Source organism: Diorhabda sublineata, chromosome X, assembly GCF_026230105.1.
Source record: "Diorhabda sublineata isolate icDioSubl1.1 chromosome X, icDioSubl1.1, whole genome shotgun sequence".
Lineage (NCBI taxonomy): Eukaryota > Metazoa > Arthropoda > Insecta > Coleoptera > Chrysomelidae > Diorhabda > Diorhabda sublineata.
Genome location: NC_079485.1, coordinates 33,937,425 through 33,959,165, shown reverse-complemented (window position 1 = coordinate 33,959,165; position 21,741 = coordinate 33,937,425). Strand labels below are relative to the sequence as shown.

Below are 21,741 nucleotides of genomic sequence, written 5' to 3'. Positions count from 1 at the left end.
AGCATTATTTCGCATTCAATTCATATTATACCAATAAAAAGGAAATTTGTTGTGTTGTAATATCGAAGAAAACTTACGGAATAATTTGGATTGAGTTTAAAAGTGGACCATCATTAAATCGTATCTCAATATATGACTATCAGTTGAACTAAACCTCTTTTAAGAAACTTACCCTTCGCTTTTATTATTCGAAACCCAAAATATTGGTTCCTTTTCCTCTTGATAAGGATGGAAAGTGTCAAATAACCAGAAATTAACGTTTCAAGTAAAAAAAATAGTGCTCACGAAAGACTGTAATGTAACATAATAAAATTTTAATGATAATAGATTTAGGAATGGAATAACTTAAAAAATAAATAGTGAGGGAGACGACACAGAAAAATGTATCAACAGCATTAATCATGTATGTCTTATATTATAATGTACGTGGCATAAATGTACGAATGAGATATAATGAAGCAAGTGAAAGTGAGAATAGCAGTAATGCAGAAAAATTTTTTTTTAACAACAAAAGCACTTTTGACTGAAATCTGTCTAGAATTGCTATATGCAGTGCTTCATAGTTGAATATCATTATCCCAGATGGGTTTTAGTGTGACTTTGTATGAAAAGCTTGCTGTTGATTGTTAGTTGGGGTCTTTGACCTATTAACCAGTACAGTATGCTTTCTCTTGGTTAATATGTGTATGCTCCAGCTTACTCGTCGATCGAGATGAATTCTAAGGTAATTTAAACTCTTTTTTGCGACAGAAGATGCCCGTTTAATATTACAGTTGGACAGGGAGCTCTCAGTTGTGTGTAGGTAACATGAACAGATTTATTTTCATTTAATTTTATTCTCGCACGTTTTTAACCACAAAGAAATAGCGTCCAAGTTTTTCTGCAATATATGAGAGGCAATAGCTGAGTCCTGATGAGATGCTAGCGCAGCAGGCTCATCTGCATATGTGGCGATAGTTACGTTGTTGTATGTGTACGTAAGATAGAGAATCAGGCCAAGTGCACTTCTCGGTGAAACGACCCACATAATTGGATGTAAAGTAGTCATGTAGTCTTGGATTTTGAATTAAAAGTATCTGTCTTGCAGGTAGGAGTTAGGATTTGGAAAAGGTTGTGCGGGAGGTATCTTCTAATTTTGTATCATTCTTCAAAACATTCGAACACTTTTTTTTGCGACTCGATGAACTTGTTCTATGAGGGAATGTTGTTTATTGGTGGTTAGGTATTAGTGTGCTGGCTTTTAGAATTGGTTCTATTTTCTCAATCAGTAATTTTTTTTAGAAGTTTTGACATAACGGGTAATACTCTAAATGACCTGTACCGGCTACCATCCACAAAATTGAGAAATAACTTCCCAATACTGCATTGTGAAATTGTGTTAGAAATATCAACATATTTGTTGATAGTTCTTCCAGAATTTTGGCACTAATTAGGTCATATCAGCCGGGAGATTGTTTTGGGGTACACACGCTTTATTGAGTTCTAGTTAATATAGAGATTCCTGAAAATCTTTCATTTAGGCTTCAATGTTCTAGTTGTTCTCTAAGGGTTTCGGCTTGAAGACTTGTTTTAAGTGTGTGGTAAATACATTGGCTTCTTTTTACCCGTTTAAGTAGTGCAGACAGAAGGATTCGTTAGTTGCAGTCTATTTAGTTTTTTTTTGTTGTGTTCCATAAGTCCAATAACAGAAATCCAATGTACTTCAAATTCATGAAAATTATCAATCAGGAAAGTATATAAATTACTCAGAAGTATATCCTACCAATTATAGAAAATATTTACAGCAAAAGATTTCTAGACAGATATAAGTTAATAAATTAAAAATAAAAATGAACTTCGAACATTTACATAAATCCGTTCACATCTTAAAAATATGATGGTAATTATGTCGAAGGCAATGGAAGAATCAAAAAGGGATCAACAAACACTTTGGATAAATAGATGGGACATCAAAAAAAACAAAGTTTTATAGTGAGTGCCTTATAGAATGTTTTCAAAAAATATGCCTATTTCAAAGTTATCTTATTTTCATGTGGTCTCTTGGAAATGAAATTTACGTGCATTTATTTGCATATTGGATTTGAAGATATAAATCTAATGGTTCTTCCAAACAATTTATTTACCCATTATTTAACATCTAATAGAAACATATGAATTGATTAAATATTATTATAATATTAACTTGAAATGACTGGAAACAGATAAAAACTTAAAATAAAGTTCTTAACAGAATTAAATAAAAATACAACTGAGAACAATTATGGTTTGTGAAAACCAAATTTTCAGAAAAATATACCAGCTACAAGAAAAAACAAGTAAGTGAGTAAATCGCTATCAATTGCTCATTAATAATTATTGTGTATATAAACATCTAATTCTGGGTTAAACGAACGCGATCTATCTGACGCAGGATTCGAGAATCTTTAAAATGTTATACGAATACGCCGTATTATCGGTGATATCATATAGCCATTTTAGAATGCCGGGATTCCAAACACAGCAATGGATATCTTACTGTTACATTATTTTAAAGGCATAGTTGAAAATACTGGTGTCATAATTATAAATGTAAACCGAATATTTTGCGGTCAATTATTTTTTCTTGGATATTTTCAGCTTATAAGTATATAGAATAATCTTTTGAGTGAGTATATTTTCTTATTTTGCTGTGGTCTCTTGGAAATAAGATCTTCGTTTATTTATTTACACAACATTAGGTTTTGAAAATATAATTCTAATGGTTCTTATTTAACAATTTATTTAGCCATATTTTAACATCTAATGGAAATATATGAACTAATTAAATATTATAATAACTTAAAATGACTAGGAACAGATAAACTAAAAAGATGTATTCATAATTACATTTTTATAATTTATAATGTATTCTTAATAGGAACTAAAAAAACTTGATTGAAAAATAGGTATTCCAACTTCTACAACTTAAAATATAATTCTCAACAGAAACAAATAAAAATTCTACTGAAAACAATGTAGTAAATTTTCATTTATGGTTTTTGACAACAAATTTTCAGAAAAATGAACTACAAGAAAAAACGAGAATTGGTGTTGGTTTTGTGGTACAAGGGCATTATCAGTATTGGTATTTTATAACTGACAAATTGAGATATTTATTTAATATGGTTTGTTTAAAACAAATGTAGCAGTTATATTCAACATAATTGAAAACATTTATAATGTTCTTTAGAGGAATCTTTCTGTCATCAAGAATTTGTATGTATACAGTAAAATATTATTCCTTATTAGTAGAATAATTGTTTTGAGTACATGAAACTTTTTTGTTATTCTGTTTTTGTTTTTCAAATATGTTGAGACATTTGTGTTGATGTAACTTACTTTTACAAACAGTTCTAAAAGTACAATAGTAGCATTGATGTATTCTAGATGTTACCTTAACATATTTTTCAGGATGTTTTTGTATATAATGTTCATAAAGATTTTGTTTCTGACTATACATAATATTACATTTCACACATCCAAATTTACTTTCTTCATGAATTTTAAAATGCTGTTGAAGACTTGATTTCCAGTAACTTTTATAACCACATATTTTACAATTAAACATTTCTTTGTTCTGTTTCTCATGTTTACCACTAATATGCTTCTTTAAATTACCTGAAAATTTACTTGAATATTCACAATATGTACATTTGTATACTTTTTCAACTTTAACATCCTCATCTGACCTACAAAAAATCCTTTATTCATAATACATAAACATAGCATGAATATGGAATGAGAAGCAAAATTATAACAATATTTTCAATATTATTTGCAAATAATGAATATAGAAATGAAATATTAAAATTGTCAGTATAGTAACAATAAATGAATATAAAGTACACAGTACTTAAACACAAAGAAAAATTGAGAAGGGAAGAATTTATAACATATTCGAAATAAAAAGAGTACTTAATTGCATTGCTAAATCAAAAAATTGATGTGAAGATGGAAAATTGGTCTAAGTAAAATAATATTCAATACAATGGATCACACTAAATACAGAAGAACTGAAAGTGTGCAAAATTAATGAGACTTTACAGTTATGAGACATGTATATTAAACATAACACAATTAATTCCTATAGATGCAATGAAAATGAAATTTTTAGAAAAATTTTCAAATAAACTAGAATAGCAAATGAATCTGTGGAGAAAAAGTAAAGATTGCAAGATACTGAGAGAAAAATGAAGTTTGACCCTACTCAAACATTCCTGCAGGACATGGTATTTTGTTTTAACAAGTATGTAAGAGGTTAATTAATTCACTTACTTCTGTTTTCGTTCCATTCTCAACTTACAGTATCTTTCATGGTACTCCAAATATTCTTTAGAAGTTAAGTCACATTCACAATATTTGCAGGTGAAAAATTCAGTTTGCATTATAATCAGTTTAGATTTAAATTTGAATTGTTGCTTATTCTTTTAATACTTAGTATTCAATTCAGTATTGTAATAAGTATTAGAAAAATTTTTGTGTTCCTCTTCTTCTTTCAACGATTGGAATTTTTGTGTATTTTTTCTTCTCTAAATTTATTTTTTTGGTAACTACTCTTTGGATATCAATTATAATACAGCTATGAAATCAAGTTTTATTGAACAGGTAAATTCAATTGCATCCCGTTCAAATGTATCTATATAATTTTTTTGTATTCGTTAAAAAGTGTACATTATACTTACCAAGATCTTAAAATGTCAAAGGGTAGATAAATATACTATCTATTTTAGAATTGAGAAAAATGGATTAATTAGATAATCAATTTGTAGCTGTTGATACTAAAAGCTTTAATACTAGTATTAAGTAGACAGAAATATTATTGAATTGGAGTCTTATTTGACAACTATTGTACATTTACGACGTAAATTAATACATACAATGTTAACGGCTATATACATAGCTCGAACGTAGTTTCCACTTGGCGCGCATACTGTTTAGACATTTATAACATCTGTAGATCAATGTTGCCAGGATGAATGATTCTTTAGTGGATCTTATGATATTACATGCTATGTGTTTATTTTCTGATATAGGTACTTTCAAAATATAGTGAGGATAGTTAGTACTTTTTTGTGTATAGAATAATATGTATGAATAATGTGAATATGTTTGGCTATTTCAAATACTTTGATGCTTTTTCAAAACAAGTTTTAACGGTGAATCCCATGCAATTATATCGTATTCGAACTTGTTCATGATATATTGTTGAATTAATGCATTGAAGCATGTATTTGATATCTATAAATCGCCAAAATATTCAGCAGATTATCATTATCAAAAATTTGGACCAATTACATATAGTTACTTAGAATTAATGCCGTGGAATTTCAGTTTATTTTTAAAAGTAACCCTACCAAAATATCCCTGCTACAGTTTGAATCCACTAAATTACTCAATAGATTAGTATTATTTTCAAGCCGTTTTTGCATTCGCGCGCGTATCGCATGCAAATCGCGAAACATGAGTGTGGATCCGAGTCGCATATTATTTTTCCATTTTATTATACATATTGTTCTCAATATTGTCTTATTGAAGAAGTGTGAATGCAGGTGAATAATTCATGATTAGTTAGATACTGAAAAACATTACATAATTACGTTATTGAACTTGATGTATAAATAACAAATAATTTCTTTAGCAATTACATATTGTCAATAGGTACTTTCGCTTATTGTGCATGTCAAAAGTCTTAAGAAAAATACTTTCTGTACGCTGGTTTAAATGTTTCACATTTGCAGGAATGGCAGATATGCATTTAATTCCTGGTAAGTAAGGAATGTAATTTTCTTTAGTATAAACATTTGCATTAAGGTAATTTATATTTAATCGAGCCCAGAATATGAAGATCTATTTACGACCTATTCATATATATTATATATATATATATATATATATATATATATATATATATATATATATATATATATATATATATATATATATATATATTAATTATAATAATTAATTATAACGAAGACTTTGCCAACTAGATTATGAGCGGTTTTTTATTGGGAACGTGGCAAGGAAACACCAAAGTGGACTAACTTTAATATATTTTCCAAGCTTTCGAATACTTATGTATTCATCGTCTTCCAAGGAAGGAGCGAAACGTTAAGTTATACATATAAATGTGATATTTCATCGAAGTTTTATTATTTTATCCAAACAACCGACGAACCTAAGAAATTAGAGAGTTACAATAATTAAAAGACATATATTTTATTTGAAAATACTGATATCCTTTAGATAATATTTCCAATTAGATCCTCTTGAAGGCTTATAGTTATAAATGTGAATCAAATTATAATAGAGTTAATGTTGGATATTTTCAGCTTATTAACAGTTTATATAGAATAATCTCTCAAGTAAGCAAAATAATAATCTCAATACACATCTTTTACGTTACACTAAAGCTGTATATTGAAATATCTCAATTCATAAGACAATATTTTAGAAAGTTAAACTAAATGAGAACGAAACGTTAAACAACTGAGAAACATTTAGGTATGAGAAGTTTCAAAACATTTGAGTAATTCCATAGATAAAAGTTGAATATTCAACGAAGACCTTTTTTCTTACATATACGGTTTCCATCTTTTGGTGATATTCTAAAACAACTGTTAAAAAATATTTTATTCATATTATTAATAAAAAAAACAAAAAAAGATGAGATTATGGAATATTTTTCATCATATCCAAGTAATAGACAATTAAAATTTTCGCGGTTGTATCAATATTATCGTCTTATTTCATTTTTATTCAATAAAATTATGGGAAATTGGTCAATGTATCCTGCAACGTTATTTTTATTATCTTCGGCGGGTTCTTTTGTATTGGTATCATCTCTATTTGTTGAATTATGGTTTTGTTCATTCTGATTATATGGATTTTTGTTAACTTTGCTTAAATTGATATTTTCTTCACCTCCTTCTTTTATGTCATTATAAAATCCATCAATTTTATGATTGTTAATATTGTGTTCATTTTGGTTTTGATTAGGATAATAATTGCCATTTGGATATTGGTTAGAGTTATAAGGTGGAACCCAATTTCTATTAAAATTTATATGTGGCCTTGTAGAATATAAGTTATTATAGGGATAAGGATAGGGCATATTATTTGGAAGTTTATTAATATTTTGATTGGGAACCATGGGATAAGGGTTACTGTTGGTACCGGGGTTGGTATAAACATCATAAATTTCTATGTTTGGATAAGGTGAATTTTCTTTTGTTATAATAACACTGCGTTGATTGGTTTGGATCGGAAAACGTTTTTGCATTTGCTGCCAATAATTTGGATTTTGTTCAATTTGCCCAGGTATATTTAACTGATCTTCTCTTATAACTTCGATAGTGACGGGATTTCCATTCACTACTGTTTGATATTGTTTTCTTCCATCTTGTACTCTACTACCAATAAAAGGATTTAATCTTTGATTTACATTGATTCGGTCCGCTTTTTCTGGCTCATTGGATCCTATCTCTATAATTGTTCCATCTGTGAATATCGACGCTGTATAAATAGATGTTAGAACTGAAAAAGAAATATTTACTTTAAAAATCAACATTGATATTAAATATATTGGATGATGGTACATTTTTAGGAATATCAAAAAATATATAGGATGAAACTGTACATATTGCTATAAATTTAAAATAATTCGTACATGATGCTTACTAAATTTTAAAAACATGTTAAATATGCAATTAATAGGAACGTTTAGCCATTTCAATAATTTGTACTGCAGAAATTATCATAGGATTCAGTGTTCTAGTTTACATGAATATGTGAATAATATATTATCTTTTATTTATATTGATTGGAACGCTTATTTTTGAAAATTATATTTTTGTTTCATAAAATAATTCAACATACGAATATATGAATACATTTAAATCTCTATGGCATTATTTTAAAAATCACAATCAAATAAATAACCACAGCTATCAATAAGTAAATATATAGGTGTACGGACAAATACGTGCGAGGGTGGTTTCGCGAAAGATGGACTATGCAATGAAAAATTTACTTTACTGTAGTTTTTTATTTTTCAGCTTAATTTCCTTTAGACTATATACGTCGATAAGAAAAGTCACTTAGATTATGTTTTAAGATATAAAAATATTCGTTTTTTTATTATATTTTTGATGCGAGCCATCTGTTGAGTATTGAGCAATTTCGGCACTTATATAGATACTTTTGTCATATTTCATTTTTCATGAGAGGTATTGCATGCACGTTAAGTTCGAATATTTACATCATTAAATATCTACTCTACTTTCATTTGACAATTGATTAGTACAGGTGGATGTATTTTATTAAGCATTTCTGGAGTAGTTGCAATAAATGACGGTCCCGAATCTACATCATCATCCGTGGTCATATAGACACATTTAAAAGTAGAGAATCACTTAAAAATTATTCCATGGGAGGGAGCACTTTTAGCATAATATTTAAGTAACTTTTCCTCGGTTACTTCAATTTTTTTTTCACGTAAACAATATAAATTGTGGCACTAGAAGATTGTGTGGAAACATCACATTGATGATAATATAGATAATCCGTAAATTATAACAAATCAAAAAATCAAAGTAACATCAAGGCCATAGGGGCTCATTTCAAATTCAATTATTAAGTTGTGTGACAATCGTGACAAGAGACAATCAATAGGATATTTTTTAAGAAGCAAGTAGTGATAGTGTGAAGTGTACAGCATGAGCCGTAGGCTTAGCATTCCACGCGAGCTATACAATATACTTTTTCCGACGACTTTAATAGATAATAGCGAAATTATATGTAACAAATAAAATGAACTTTCAATATAATGTGATTCATATTTTCCAATTAGGTACAATAAAAATAGTAATTACACATTGAATAACAAGGAAACGGTGTTTTCATTCTTTTTAGAAATTTTTAAACAAATATTTAATTATTCACAATATTGATGGTTACATTGTAACAAAACTATACAATTAAAGTAAATAGAGCTTTCATTACATGAAATTTAACATTAACAAGATTTGATTTATTGTGTATAATTACAACTATAACACAATGAAGTCATTGTTTAGTCAGGTAAGGAAATTAAATTGAAGACCTTATTGATCTATCAAGATCAGCTAAGATACAGCAGTTTTGTGTTATAGCCATAGAAAAAATATTTCAAAATGTTATGTAGTGGTAGTGAAAACACAAACTCAGGTAACACTCAGGTACCAAACTTTGAAAAACTGGAGAAAAGAATGATAAAAATGAAATTAAGTACTGAAAGTTTCAAGCAGTCTTAGAAATTGAATATATTGACATTTATCCCACCCACATAATTCCATTTAGTAATCATATGATATCATTGAATGCACACTGAAAATGAAACCAACAAAGACGAGAAACCTTGAAAGAAGGAAGAGTTTTGAACCATTTATGATGACAATTGGGCAAATTAGATGTAAGTATAATGATAATTTATTGGAAGAAGGGAAAGTAACGAATCAGCCTTAAGCACTTCCGGTACCCATCGCTCTTTATTTGATATATTACTAAAAATAGCAATATTATTTAACGGTTTACGAAAAAATTACTTAGGATGATGGTCAATATTTCTTAGTAATACAAGTAGAGTAACCTTCACCGAAACTCTGAGCTATGAATATTGAAGAAGAAAGTATACGATAAGGTACTGTCAATATTTTGATTTTTAATTAGGAACTGCTGTTGAGTGAAGCTAATCAAGCAAGCATATTTAATTTTAATAAATAGAAAACAATAAAATTATTTATGGAATGAAAAGTTATAAAACATGAAAATCTGACCTGTATTTGGTGGTTTTGGGGGCGGTGATGTATTTTCAATCACATGTCACCTTTCTGATAAATTACTAACCACATGACAAACTGTTTGTTTGTTTTGAAGCTACCCTATTGAATTTTATATGCATCAATTATAATGTAAATATTGCGCTATAAGTGTTTGTTAGAAGTATTACCTTAGTTTTCGTATTAAAAATGTCTGAAAATGACAATGTGGTGAGCAGCACAAATTCGGTATGGGTGTTGGGTCAAATTTTCGGTCTCTGTTTCAGTTCAGCGTCTTCAAAATTAAGTAATAATAATTATGGAAAAAAACGAATATTTTTTAGGTTATTATATTGGTGCATATCTATTATAATCACAATCTCTTTATCTGCAATGAATTTTGTTACTGAAATTGATCCAAAAAAGAATGTTGTTATTCAGGCTGGAGATATATTGAATGGGATATCAAGTATAATTGCTGCCGTCGGCTCTATTTTAACAGGATTACTATTTGAAAATCGTATAACTATGGTTATAAAAAAACTTTATGATATTGATAGTCGGCTTAGAAATCACCCTAGATGGATTAATTATGATTTAATCCGAAGATTTGCTTATGCCTGTATAATTTGTACATTTAATTCATGGATTTACTTTCTAATTAGTTATATGCTTATTTGTAGCAAGAAATGGTTTATTTGTTTCGGTTCTTGGGTATTACTATTTAGTATTACGAAGATATTTGATGTGAATTTGATAAGATTTGTAATTCACATGAGTCTAATTTGGCATAAGCTTTGTGTTGTGAATATTAACATAACACAATTATCCAAAGAAAGAATAACATATCCAAATTCTCTTAGCTCACTTAAAGAAATACAAAAAATTAATACATTAGAGAGTCTGAAAGAATTATATGAGGACATACTCAATATCGGTGAAGAACTGAGCAGCATCTATTCATTTTCTCTACTACTTATTATCACAAATCAATTTGTTTCAATATTCAGTTCATTGTATAACTGTTTCTTCGGTTATTATATCGACGGTGAATTCATACAACCAAATTCTATACAAGATTTACTAGTTCCGCTGTTATCATTGATACATCCTGGTGGCCAGCTGCTAGCTACAACAATCATTTGTCAGTTGACAATATCAGAATGTAAACGGACCGGAAAACTCATCTTTAGAATACCAGTCACCAGAACTAACAAGACATTAATAAAAAGAGTAAGACCATCATTCCAACTACTTAAAAATATATAAAGGAATTAAAAATTAAATCAAAAATATGACATATGTTGGGTCTGATGTCATTAGACTAGGTATAGGTTACCACGACCTAAATTGGTTTCCATTTTTGGAGACTTGTGTCAATAGTGCAATATTCTGTGATCACTCTAATGGTTACATGAATCTTATTATCTCTTTGTACTCTCTTCTGAATATCGTGCAATCTCTTCTGTTTGTTCATCTATTCTTGACCCTGATTCCTTTGTCAATAACATATTTTAACAATTTCATCGGTAGTAGCACTGCAACTGTCTTTTCGGCATCATCTCTCCTCGTTACACTTTTTGCAAGCCCCTTTATAGAGTTCCCTAGCATTCATAGTGTCCAGGTGCCCAGCAGAGACTCACCATTTTTGATTTTGTTGTTTTTGATGCTATTGTTTTTAAGGCTGCTTGGCTATCTGTGTACTTTGTTGTATTTCTGCTTGATTCACCATTGTTCCTTCATAGACAATAAAGGGACAGTGGCAGCCTTCTCTATAGATTTCCGCTTGAAGGATATTACAGCTACTCAATCTAGACCCAACTAGTCGTCATTTTTGCTAATACCGCTTCCTAAGCACGTTTTCACCAACGAAGTTTAATACCCCCTTTCAGTTCATTTATTAATTTGGTCTAGAGTAGAAAATATTACGGAGCGTTTCAACCTCGATATTTTATATCTATTCTTTAAAAGATAGATAAAAAAATATTAAATAAAAACTAATTTTGAAACAGAAGAGACCTAAAATCAAAAATATTTAGAAATATATATATATATATATATATATATATATATATATATATATATATATTTCAATTTTATCTTACTTTTACGTATAATAATTTATTTTTTAGATCAATTTCTTCTCTTTGCATATTTTGCATAAGAAATTCGATATAACTGCTTGTGGATTCTTTGATATAAATTGTTCCTTATTATTATCAGTAAGTAATTTGACTTATATAAGATGGCAATATGTTAAGTTAAATCCAATGATAACATATCGTACATCGTTTTTTTGTTACAGATTGTCGGCGCGGTAACTGTGTACTTAGTAACGTTTATCCAATTTGACCTTGCAGCTAGGAAACAAATGGGACAGTAAATGATAATGTCCATTTCATATATAGGCCATACTTCATGTATTCGTTATTTCGTGATAAGCTTGCATATAATTTATTCAACAATAGACAAGAAAACTAAGCGTAATTCGGTTTTGTGGAAAAATATATTAATCAAATACCTTTATACTTTATCATAGTTATATATTAATATTGCTATCATATTGGAGATATTATCTAATAAATTGTATGAATGATTGTATTTTATTTAAAAAAATCCCTCAAAATATGGTGTTTAACATTTTAAAGCTCCGTGGAAATTAATAGATCTATCCAACCAATTGCTCCACCAAATTGCTCTTTCATAATTATATGGAGTAATTTCTTCCCAGAAAAAGTTTTAACAAGAAAGTTCTAGTTTACGAAATTTTTTGTGGTCCAAGAATGGCATCAGTGAGTTTTATTCTACTTTTTAACTTAAGAGTATATGGTGTTTAAAATCACAAAAGTAGCCACCAGCGCGATTTGAGTGTTATGGTATTCACCCCGACGACAGAGATTGAGCAGCATTTTTAAATTGATTTAAATTGCATCTACGCCGCTGATTTGAATTTAATATTATTTTATTGTCAAATAAATATTAAGTAGATTAAGTCACCTCTCTATAGAATTGTTCTGCAGATTGTTTGATCTACTTTTGGATGATAAGTCGCATATAACCTTTTGCGTTCCTTATTTCAAAGAGCTACTATTTTGTACATATTTTGGTAATTTATATTTTGTAGACCACTTTAGTACATCAGGTGAGTCACAAAATTTTTTCTGGTAGTTAAAATTCTTGCTATAATAGAATCAATAAATAGTTAAATTTTTTCGTCATTTATCGCAACTCTACAATAACCGGAAAGTATCTAGAACGTTCTTAAGTAGACACAAAATTGTATCAAAATTGTTGACTTTTTGGAAGGCATGGTGTATACGTATCGTCGAGATCCCTAAGAGATCTTTTTTACATTCACCCGAAAAAACATTCTTAATAATTCGGTATAAATACAGCGACATATAAGTAACGAGTATGTCAGATATATCCACATGTACTGGATATTCTGATACTACACATATGATTTCGCAACCATGTTCATCAGATGGTTTCGTTTATGTAACTACTTTGATTTTTATAACACTGTTTCATTCATTTGCAAAAATAACAATTTAGGGCAATAATGTGACAACTGGGGTCATGAAATTTTTTCTCTTCCGACAGATTGGTGGGAATAGAATGGACCATCCATAGTATTCTGCCTCAACTTAGATATTCGTATACGTCATTAAACTGTAGGTTCCGTGTATCTGGTAATTGGAGAATACACATCCCTCGTAGAAATGTGAGACGTTCCTTACGCCTCATCAGGTATATGACCCAAAAAAAAGTATAACACTGAAGTAAGCATAAATATTTCCATAAGATTTAATGTTTTCAGCTGAAAAGTTTGATTATATTATATTTATTTAACTGTCATGAATAGAAAAGTAAACTGTATTTTTGGAATATCGGAAATATTTAAGTTCAGAATTATAAACGCTCTGTAGCTTGTGTCAAACTATATAACTAACAATATCTGATATTTGAGGAATGATAGTTAAGTATAAAATTTTAAAATGCATGTGCCATATATCATACTATATATTCAATGGAATAAATTTGCCAACTAACGTAATGTCATAAACGTCACAGAATAATTATCGATTGAGTAAATATTGATTCATTCAAGCAGTTTCAAACTAACTAGCTCTTAACAAGAATTGGCTTAGGTTGCCTTTCTTTTTTATACTATTCAAGTTGCCTCGTGCTTAATTATATCACTATTCTTTGAATAACTTTTAGGTTTTATAAAGACATTCATCAGTTTATTGCTGGAGCTTCTTTTCTATTGTTTAGACTTAAATTGATTGATTTTATCACGTTGTAAATGACATTTTTGTTTACCTTGTTGATAATTCTGTTACGTAAGATTATTCGAACGAAAAGAAAAAAATGGATGATAACTAATTAGATGATCTCATCTCTGTATCCGGAAAATAAGTTATCTTAAAAATTTAAACGTTCAAAGTTCATAAATGGCAAATGTTTGTATTATCACATCATTGCTTAGAACACTTACCAGAAAAATGAAGACTAATAACGAAGAGCGTACTTCTATTCATGTTTGGTTGCAACACTTAAGCACAATAAACGTGAATAAAACAAAAACCAGGATCAACAAATCACTCAATTAATTAGCGTCATAAATAAAACCAGTTTCTGTAAATCGTCTTCACTCGTTTATATTATCTCTATTGTTTTATTAACTAAAATTGAATGAAAACAAAATATTTGAAAAACTTTCAAGCGATTAAAATAGATCTTCTTGATCAGTATGGGAATGAGCTGTTGTTAAATATATCTGACCAATCAAAAAAATTACTGGTTTGTTCTATCATTTTTATTTTGCGTATGGGAAAATTAAAAAAAATCAATATTACTTATTAAATAAAATACGTGACCTTACACGATGCTCACAACATACCTTGAAGCACAATAATAATTATGACAATGTTGAATCATATATGGAATGTATTTTATACATAAACTACAAAATGATTCTGTGAGAACTTCAGATTATAGTGTTTCATGAGTCAGATTAATACAATACAATACAAGTTGTGTTGTGAATCCTTTTTTTGCTTTTAGCAGCAATATTATCAATTATGTACACTTCAGTATTTATAGACAATCCTTGGATCTATAGTAGTCTCTTAGGTACTTCAAACGCTCCAGAACATTTTTAAATTGCGTAATCATAATGCCCCTTTATCTTCAAAGCGACGTAAGTCACTTTGTTCCAAAATCGATGTGTTTGAAGGTTTGCGTTTTACTTTGTTTATTACAAAATTCGCATCAACCGTATACTGGTTATTAGCGATTCAGTAAAAACTAAATATTTTAAGTTGAGTTAAGAGATGGACACTCTGCGATTATGTGTTTTATAGTCAATTTGCAATTGCAGTTGCTACATTTTGGTTCAGGTTTCGTATCAAATAATTAGCTACGGATCAGTCGCGTATGGCCTAGACGGAGACATGTTAGAAGAACTTCATCTCTGCAATTTTTCGGTAGTTAAGACCATGGTTTTACTGAGTCTTTCACTTCAAGAAGTTTATGTGTGGACGTTGATCATTTGTTCTCCTATTTATTGAGCACTTTACGTTTTAGGTTTACGTTTTACTTTATTTAAAAATATTGATGATAAATATAAAGATAATATAAAATCAAGTAACAGGATAAAACATTGCGTGTAAAGGATTTATTTTTATTTGAGAATAGCACCTAGGCCTTTCCCTTTTGGGTGACAAATCCAAATTTAGTAACTCATCTTGTTAATCTAATATAACATTTTATAGGGAATATTATCTTATCTACTGAATATTTCGTCAATTAACTTCGATTTGGTTTGTATTTCTTCTTCTTTTTAAAAGTTTCCAATGATTAGGTGGAAATTTAATTTTCGTTTTTCTATACAATGATACATTCGTTAGCCATTTTTGCCGATTTACAATGTATCTTCAATCCTCAATTGTCTTTCAATCATATCCCTTCTGTCTTAAAGCAATGATTTTCGTGGGCCGACTAGCAACCATTCCACTTTTAATTACGTGTTTGCGCGATGAAACACTATTTTTATAAACACATAACAAGCTTTATTAACACAAAATACAAATAAAATAATAAATGAGTAAAAACTATAAAATCTTAATCCAATATCTTGATTCAAAATCTCCAACATATATTTTTTACAATTTATATGTATTTTTTCCAAGAATTTATCTTCTAATTTTTTGTAGTTGTTATCAATTCGCGATTAGTTGTTTTCTAAAATTGTGTCAACAATCGTTTTCTCAAGATATTCGAAATTCTTTTCTGTTTAGTTTGGTTCTAAGGGACAGTAAAATCGTGTACTTCATTCAAGGTATATGTTTGTTTTTAATATCTATATCAATATGGTCGTTATTAGTTTCAAGTTCGTTTTGATGTAATTCTTCATTACTAAGTGTCATTAAATTATTCATAATTATTTTCTGTTTTTTATTCAGTTTATTTCTAAAATTGAAATTCTGAATTTCAAATTGAGAAGATTCAACTGTTTTATCAGTTTTGTTGGGAATATCTATTATTGCATAGCCGTTTTTAACTATAGTTAAAGTTTCCGGAATATGTATGTAATTATCCTAATTACATTTCATTAATCAAAATTCGTCCATTTGTTACACTAACAGTTATAAATTTTAATAATTTTTTTGTTGGGCCTGCTGAACATTCAATTTAAATATCTGTTGGTACCTTGAATTTTATTGGAATAGAAGTGTGATTACCGGCTAATCGTTTGTTTTTGAGGTCTATAATATATAAATTCATTTTAAGCATATCTTCTACACCTAGTATTCCGTCAAAAAATGCATGGAAATTATGCAATACATGAGGACTATTAACTTTATAATTAAATTCTTTGAATGCTGGTATTTCAGCTTCATATTTTATCATTCTATTAGTAAATGAAGTCTTTATATCAACATTTGAATAATAAATACATTATGGATCAAATTTTTCTGCGATTGATGGCCTAATTAAAGATTTACTGCTACCGGTGTCAATAAGAAGTTTTACTTTTGGTTCGTTAAATTCTATATATGGAAGTGGATTATTTGTTGCTATATTCATTTCAATTATTTCCGATTCTTTGTTTGAGGAACTTTCTGAAAATTTTGGTTTTGTTTATTATTTTCTACCGTATGAGCAAAGTGTTCAAAATTATCTACTATTTTATCTTCAGATTAATTTTCAAAATCATTAACATATAATTCTTCTGATACGAAATTTAGTTTTTGATTATTATTTTGGAAATATTGATTATTATAATTAGGTTGATTTAAATTCCTACGAGGTATTATTATTGAAAGTGAAATTTCTAGATGTTGTAGACATCGGTTTAGGTTTGGTAATCTATTCGCGGGTAATTGGTTTTGTCGAAATACGTTATGTTGCAGTCCAAAAACTTTGGCATTATAGTTTATTTCAGAAAGGTATAGAGTAATAAAACCTCATTGGTATATGGTAGGTATGTAAAGGAACCACAGAGTGAACCAACGAATATTGAAGCTACTTTCATAGTTTGGTATTGATTTCATTGTAAAACTCTTTCTTTTTATTAAGTGCAGGTAGTACCACCCGGTTTGCGGTCAATATATGGATTTAGCCTATTGTTATCCAATCACAAACACTGAAAATAGTGTGCCAAAGGCGTGCAGGTATTCAACACTTTATATTTTATCATTTCACCAAAACAGTGTTCAAAAACATCCGATTCCATGTCCTCGTGGTAATTTCTCGTATGGACGACTGAAAGGTTAGCAAACCTTCTTTTAAAATTCCTTCTTCACTTCCAATATCGACGATTATTAGTCTTTTCCATTTACCTGAAGGCACCTTAATACCCGTTAAATGGCCTTCAGTGAAATCTTGGCGAGCACTGGTTATATTTTTGTCTTGCCACGTCTTTGATAATGTATAACCTTCATTAATCCACGTCTCATCAATATAAAAGATTTTCTTCTGCTTTGTTCTGTACTGCTTTATACTTCTTAAGTATTTTCGTCGCTAGCAAACAATTTCATCGCTTTCCAGTAAAAGTGCTTTGCGGTTATGCTTTTCCCAGGCAAAATCCATATTTCTCAAAGTGGTCCATAAAAGTTTTTTTGTTATCAACGGAATACTGTCATCCTGGCCAAGCTCCATTAAAATCTTATATAGGGTGGGTATTTTTTTTTTAAATAAAAAGAGTGAATTTTTCTTCGAATTACACTTCTGGTGTCTTTATCAAGGACTTTTACTGGTCTGCCTGGACTTTTCTTGGGAGGTTCCACTTGGCCTGCTATCCCGCCACCCCCGCAATAATTTAAAAACGGTGGACTTTACAACTCCAGCCATTCGGGAATATCGGTCGACAGTTTCTTGTACAGTAAATTTCGAGTAATCGTATTTTATGCAATCGTGTACATTTAAAATAATAAGTTTTTCATTCAATGATAGTGGAGAATCATTGGAACATCTTTTCGTTGGTGTAAATGTCGCCATTTTATTACTAATCTTATAATACTGTGAACACTATTTACGGCTTAACGGCAAATACTGATTAAACTAAACAAATATACCTATAAAGGTCTAAAAATTTTAGGTAAGGCACCATTCCCCTTATGGCGGATAAGCCGAATCCGAATAGGGTTGGAATTAGGCAGAGGCACTAATAGAAGGTTAAACGGTACCTGTTAAACGCAAAACCTAACTGTATACCACTCCTGGGAGCTGTAAGACGTTGATGTTGGGGGAGTGGCTTAGTAACTTCCTCTCTTCCTGGGCCGTGAAGACGGATGAGGAGGGAGGAGTGAAGCTAAGAAACAGTTCAATATCTAAAGGAGTAAACCTGGGTAAAAGAATCCGCAATCCTACGTTGTTAGCCACCGTGGCTATGGGATTAATGGCTGCGCGTAGACAGTCTTCAACGGTGCCTCTGGGATACCAGGCGACCTCTCAGAGTATCTAGCTTTAGCGAGGTAAGGGCACACTGCCTCGCCGGACTCTTATTTCGGCCCTACTCGTGGGAATTGTATGGATTTTTTAATTTCAAAAAAAAAAATAAATAACGCCGTTGGGGGAGGAACCTTTCGTCTGAGACAGTCTGTCTCATGACAGAAAGAAAAGAAATTATGATAAGGATTGTAGTACATCATCCGATAGTGATGTTGGAAAAAAAGTGTTGATGAGGATTTCAGAGCCGACGAAGTTGATCTCTTCGAACATGAGCTAATACGGACACACCAACAAATAGACATCAGGAAAAAAAAGCGTGGTAGGAGGAAAACTCCAGAAACGAAGAAACCATTAGCGATGCACTAAGATGTAAACTTAGTGAAGTTGAGGCAATCATCGCTAAAGCTGTATTAAACGACCCTGAAATAAAAAGGAGAATGGGGGAAATGAGGACCATGACTAAAACTCTCGACAGGTCGATAAATACCTCCAGTAATAGTATCGGCACCAGCTACATAAAATGTACAGCGTGCCGAAAAGAGAATGAAAAAATAAAGAAAACGGAATTAGCCAAAGCCATTAAAGTGGCGTTGGAGAAAGGAGGTTCTTTCAAGGAATTCGAAGGAATCGTAAACAAGTTTTGGGAGGATCAGATATTCTCCAAAACTAAGATCCTGCCTCTAAGAGAGCTAGAGGCGTTGGATAGAAAAGACTATATGGTCCTAATATATCCAGAAGAAAAAAACATCTATGCTCCTGAAATGAAGGAGCTGGTGGAATACCTAAAACCTGGGGACTACGAGGTTATTGAGAATTCAATAAAGACCTTACACGTAAAAAAACATGGAATAACAAAAAGATGACTTCGAAACGATCAGGGCCGTGGTCAGAGGGAACCCTGGTGAAGTCACAAATGTCTTAATTCTCGGTGGGGAGGTAGCCCTCACGAGAAAAATGCTCGAAATTTAAAAATGGTAATTATAATATAATTGTCCACTTAAGGACAACCAATGACAAAAACACGACGAGTGAGAATCAGTGTTAGTGAGGACAGGGGACAGGCCATTCGCTGAAGTCATCAAGGAAATGAAGACAAACGTTAATGTTGAGAAACTCAACTCATCCGCTTAAAGGGTAAGGGTCAGGCGCAGACCCTAAAAAACACGATGAAAGAAAAAATGGGGGAGGTGACGGTCTCTACTAGAAGTATAGAAACCGTATTTAACATAAACGATTTCGATACAGCGGTCACCTCTGAGGAGGTTAAGGCTGCGGTCGAAAAACAGACTGGCCTAACAGGCCTAATAGATATAAAAACACCAAGGAAAACTAAATTCGGGGAGCAGATGTGTAGTGCTCTCCTTACCAACTACTAAGGCCGACAAGCTCAGAGAGCTTAAAACAATTAAAGTAGGATAATCGGCACGTAGGGTGAGGGAGCGAATAGTCCCTCTTAGGTGCTTCAGGTGTCTGGAGTACGGACATAGCCTAACCTCTTGTAAAGGGGAGGATAGGACGAAACAATACCTGAACTGTGATGAGCTCAACCATAGAGCTCGCGACTGCAAAGCCGTGCCCAAGTGTATGGCATGCAAGGTTGAAGGGCATAGAAGGGACACTCTGAAGTGTCCAGAATTTAGAAAACTGGTTTTAGGAAAATAGATAGGAAATCTACCAATGTTGTAGATCTATAAGGTTTAATTAGCCAAAATGGGAAATAGGTCCTTTTACAACTTTTATGTCCAGGTGTTAACCCTTTATATGTTAATAATTTCTGTTTCTGTGGTTGTTGTCGTTAGGTCCCGGTCATATACACCGGTCTATTTTAATAGAAATTTTAGAGCGTCGCTAGGAGGTGATCCATATACAATCATCATGGCGATAACTAATTTTAACTATTTATTTATATTTATAGATTTTAACCATTTTTATAACAAGTTTTTTATTTATTTAGTTTTTATTTTTTTAACTTAGTCTAAAAGTTAAACCTAAATTCAAAAGTAAAATTATATTATTTCCTAAACTATGTGACTGTCGGTGTCACGTTTTTGCTGCACAATGTGGTGGTGAGAAGGTGGACTACATCTAAACACTATCGCCTTAAATAACAACAAAAGAGCTGGGAAAAGCCAGATAAACGTACTACAAGTGAACCTAGGAAAGTTTAAAATGGCACACGACATCGCCTTTGACGAAGCTAATAAACACGACATCAATATCATGATAATATCCGAACCTAACAAGAACATCATAAAAACGGGTTGGTTCGTAGATAAGAAAGTAGGTGTGGCGATAGCCATAGTGAACAAAAACCTAGAAATAGACAGGACGCTCCGAGGCGATAATTACATGCTAATCAAAGCTAAAGGCATCAACATGACGGCTACGTATATCTCATCAAACATAAACGCTATGGAATACCAAACAGAATGGGTAGTAAAAAACAATGGCCAGCACATTCCTTCCCCGACAGCTGGAAGACAGCTAAAGTGGTTCTACTTCCGAAAGAGGGTAAAGATCCAAACGAGTCAGGCAGCTATCGCCCTATATGCCTAATTAACTCTTTTGGAAAATTATTAGAACGCATGATAACTAATAGATTAGCTGAGTAGATTGAAAACAAAAACCTTCTATCCTCGCACCAGCATGGCTTCCGACCCAATAGATCAACGGTGTCTGCAATAAAGGATTTGTACGAAACTGTAAAAAATACTAGCCACAAATGGGGTGTATTTGTGGCTATAAACATCAAAAATGTTTTCAATACCGCTAAATTGCATAGAATTGTCAAGACCCTAAATGATAAAGGAATAAGCCCATACTTAAAGAAATACATACAGAACTACTTGAGCGACAGGAGGGTGACTTCCGGCATCATTTTACACAGGTGTTCAATTGGTGTTCCCCAGGGCTCGGTCCTTAGACCAGTTCTGTGGAGCATAATGTATAATGGTATCCTAGAGTT

General features: G+C 30.9%; 1 protein-coding gene and 1 long non-coding RNA gene across 2 annotated transcripts; one reads left to right on the top strand and one right to left on the bottom strand.

Moving 5' to 3' along the window:
* Positions 1 to 2,741: 2,741 nt before the first annotated feature.
* LOC130451306 (uncharacterized) lies at positions 2,742 to 5,856 on the bottom strand. The gene is made up of 2 exons (XR_008910705.1): positions 4,294 to 5,856; positions 2,742 to 3,707 (listed from the first exon to the last, which is right to left on the bottom strand). It is a non-coding gene; the product is annotated as an uncharacterized LOC130451306 (long non-coding RNA).
* A 4,352-nt stretch (positions 5,857 to 10,208) lies between these two features.
* Positions 10,209 to 12,198, top strand: LOC130451082 (putative gustatory receptor 2a). Its single transcript, XM_056789879.1, has 3 exons — positions 10,209 to 11,048; positions 11,948 to 12,037; positions 12,121 to 12,198. Exons 1-3 carry the CDS (start codon positions 10,209 to 10,211, stop codon positions 12,196 to 12,198), a joined length of 1,008 nt encoding a protein of 335 aa, XP_056645857.1.
* Positions 12,199 to 21,741: the final 9,543 nt, after the last annotated feature.

Bases quoted from the DNA above. Each gene is read 5' to 3' on its own strand.
- LOC130451082 (XM_056789879.1), top strand. From the start codon at position 10,209: ATGAATTTTGTTACTGAAATTGATCCAAAAAAGAATGTTGTTATTCAG. The intron at 11,049-11,947 runs GTAAGACCATCA...TTTATTTTTTAG, and splicing joins ACAAGACATTAATAAAAAGA to ATCAATTTCTTCTCTTTGCA. The intron at 12,038-12,120 runs GTAAGTAATTTG...TTTTTGTTACAG, and splicing joins ATTGTTCCTTATTATTATCA to ATTGTCGGCGCGGTAACTGT.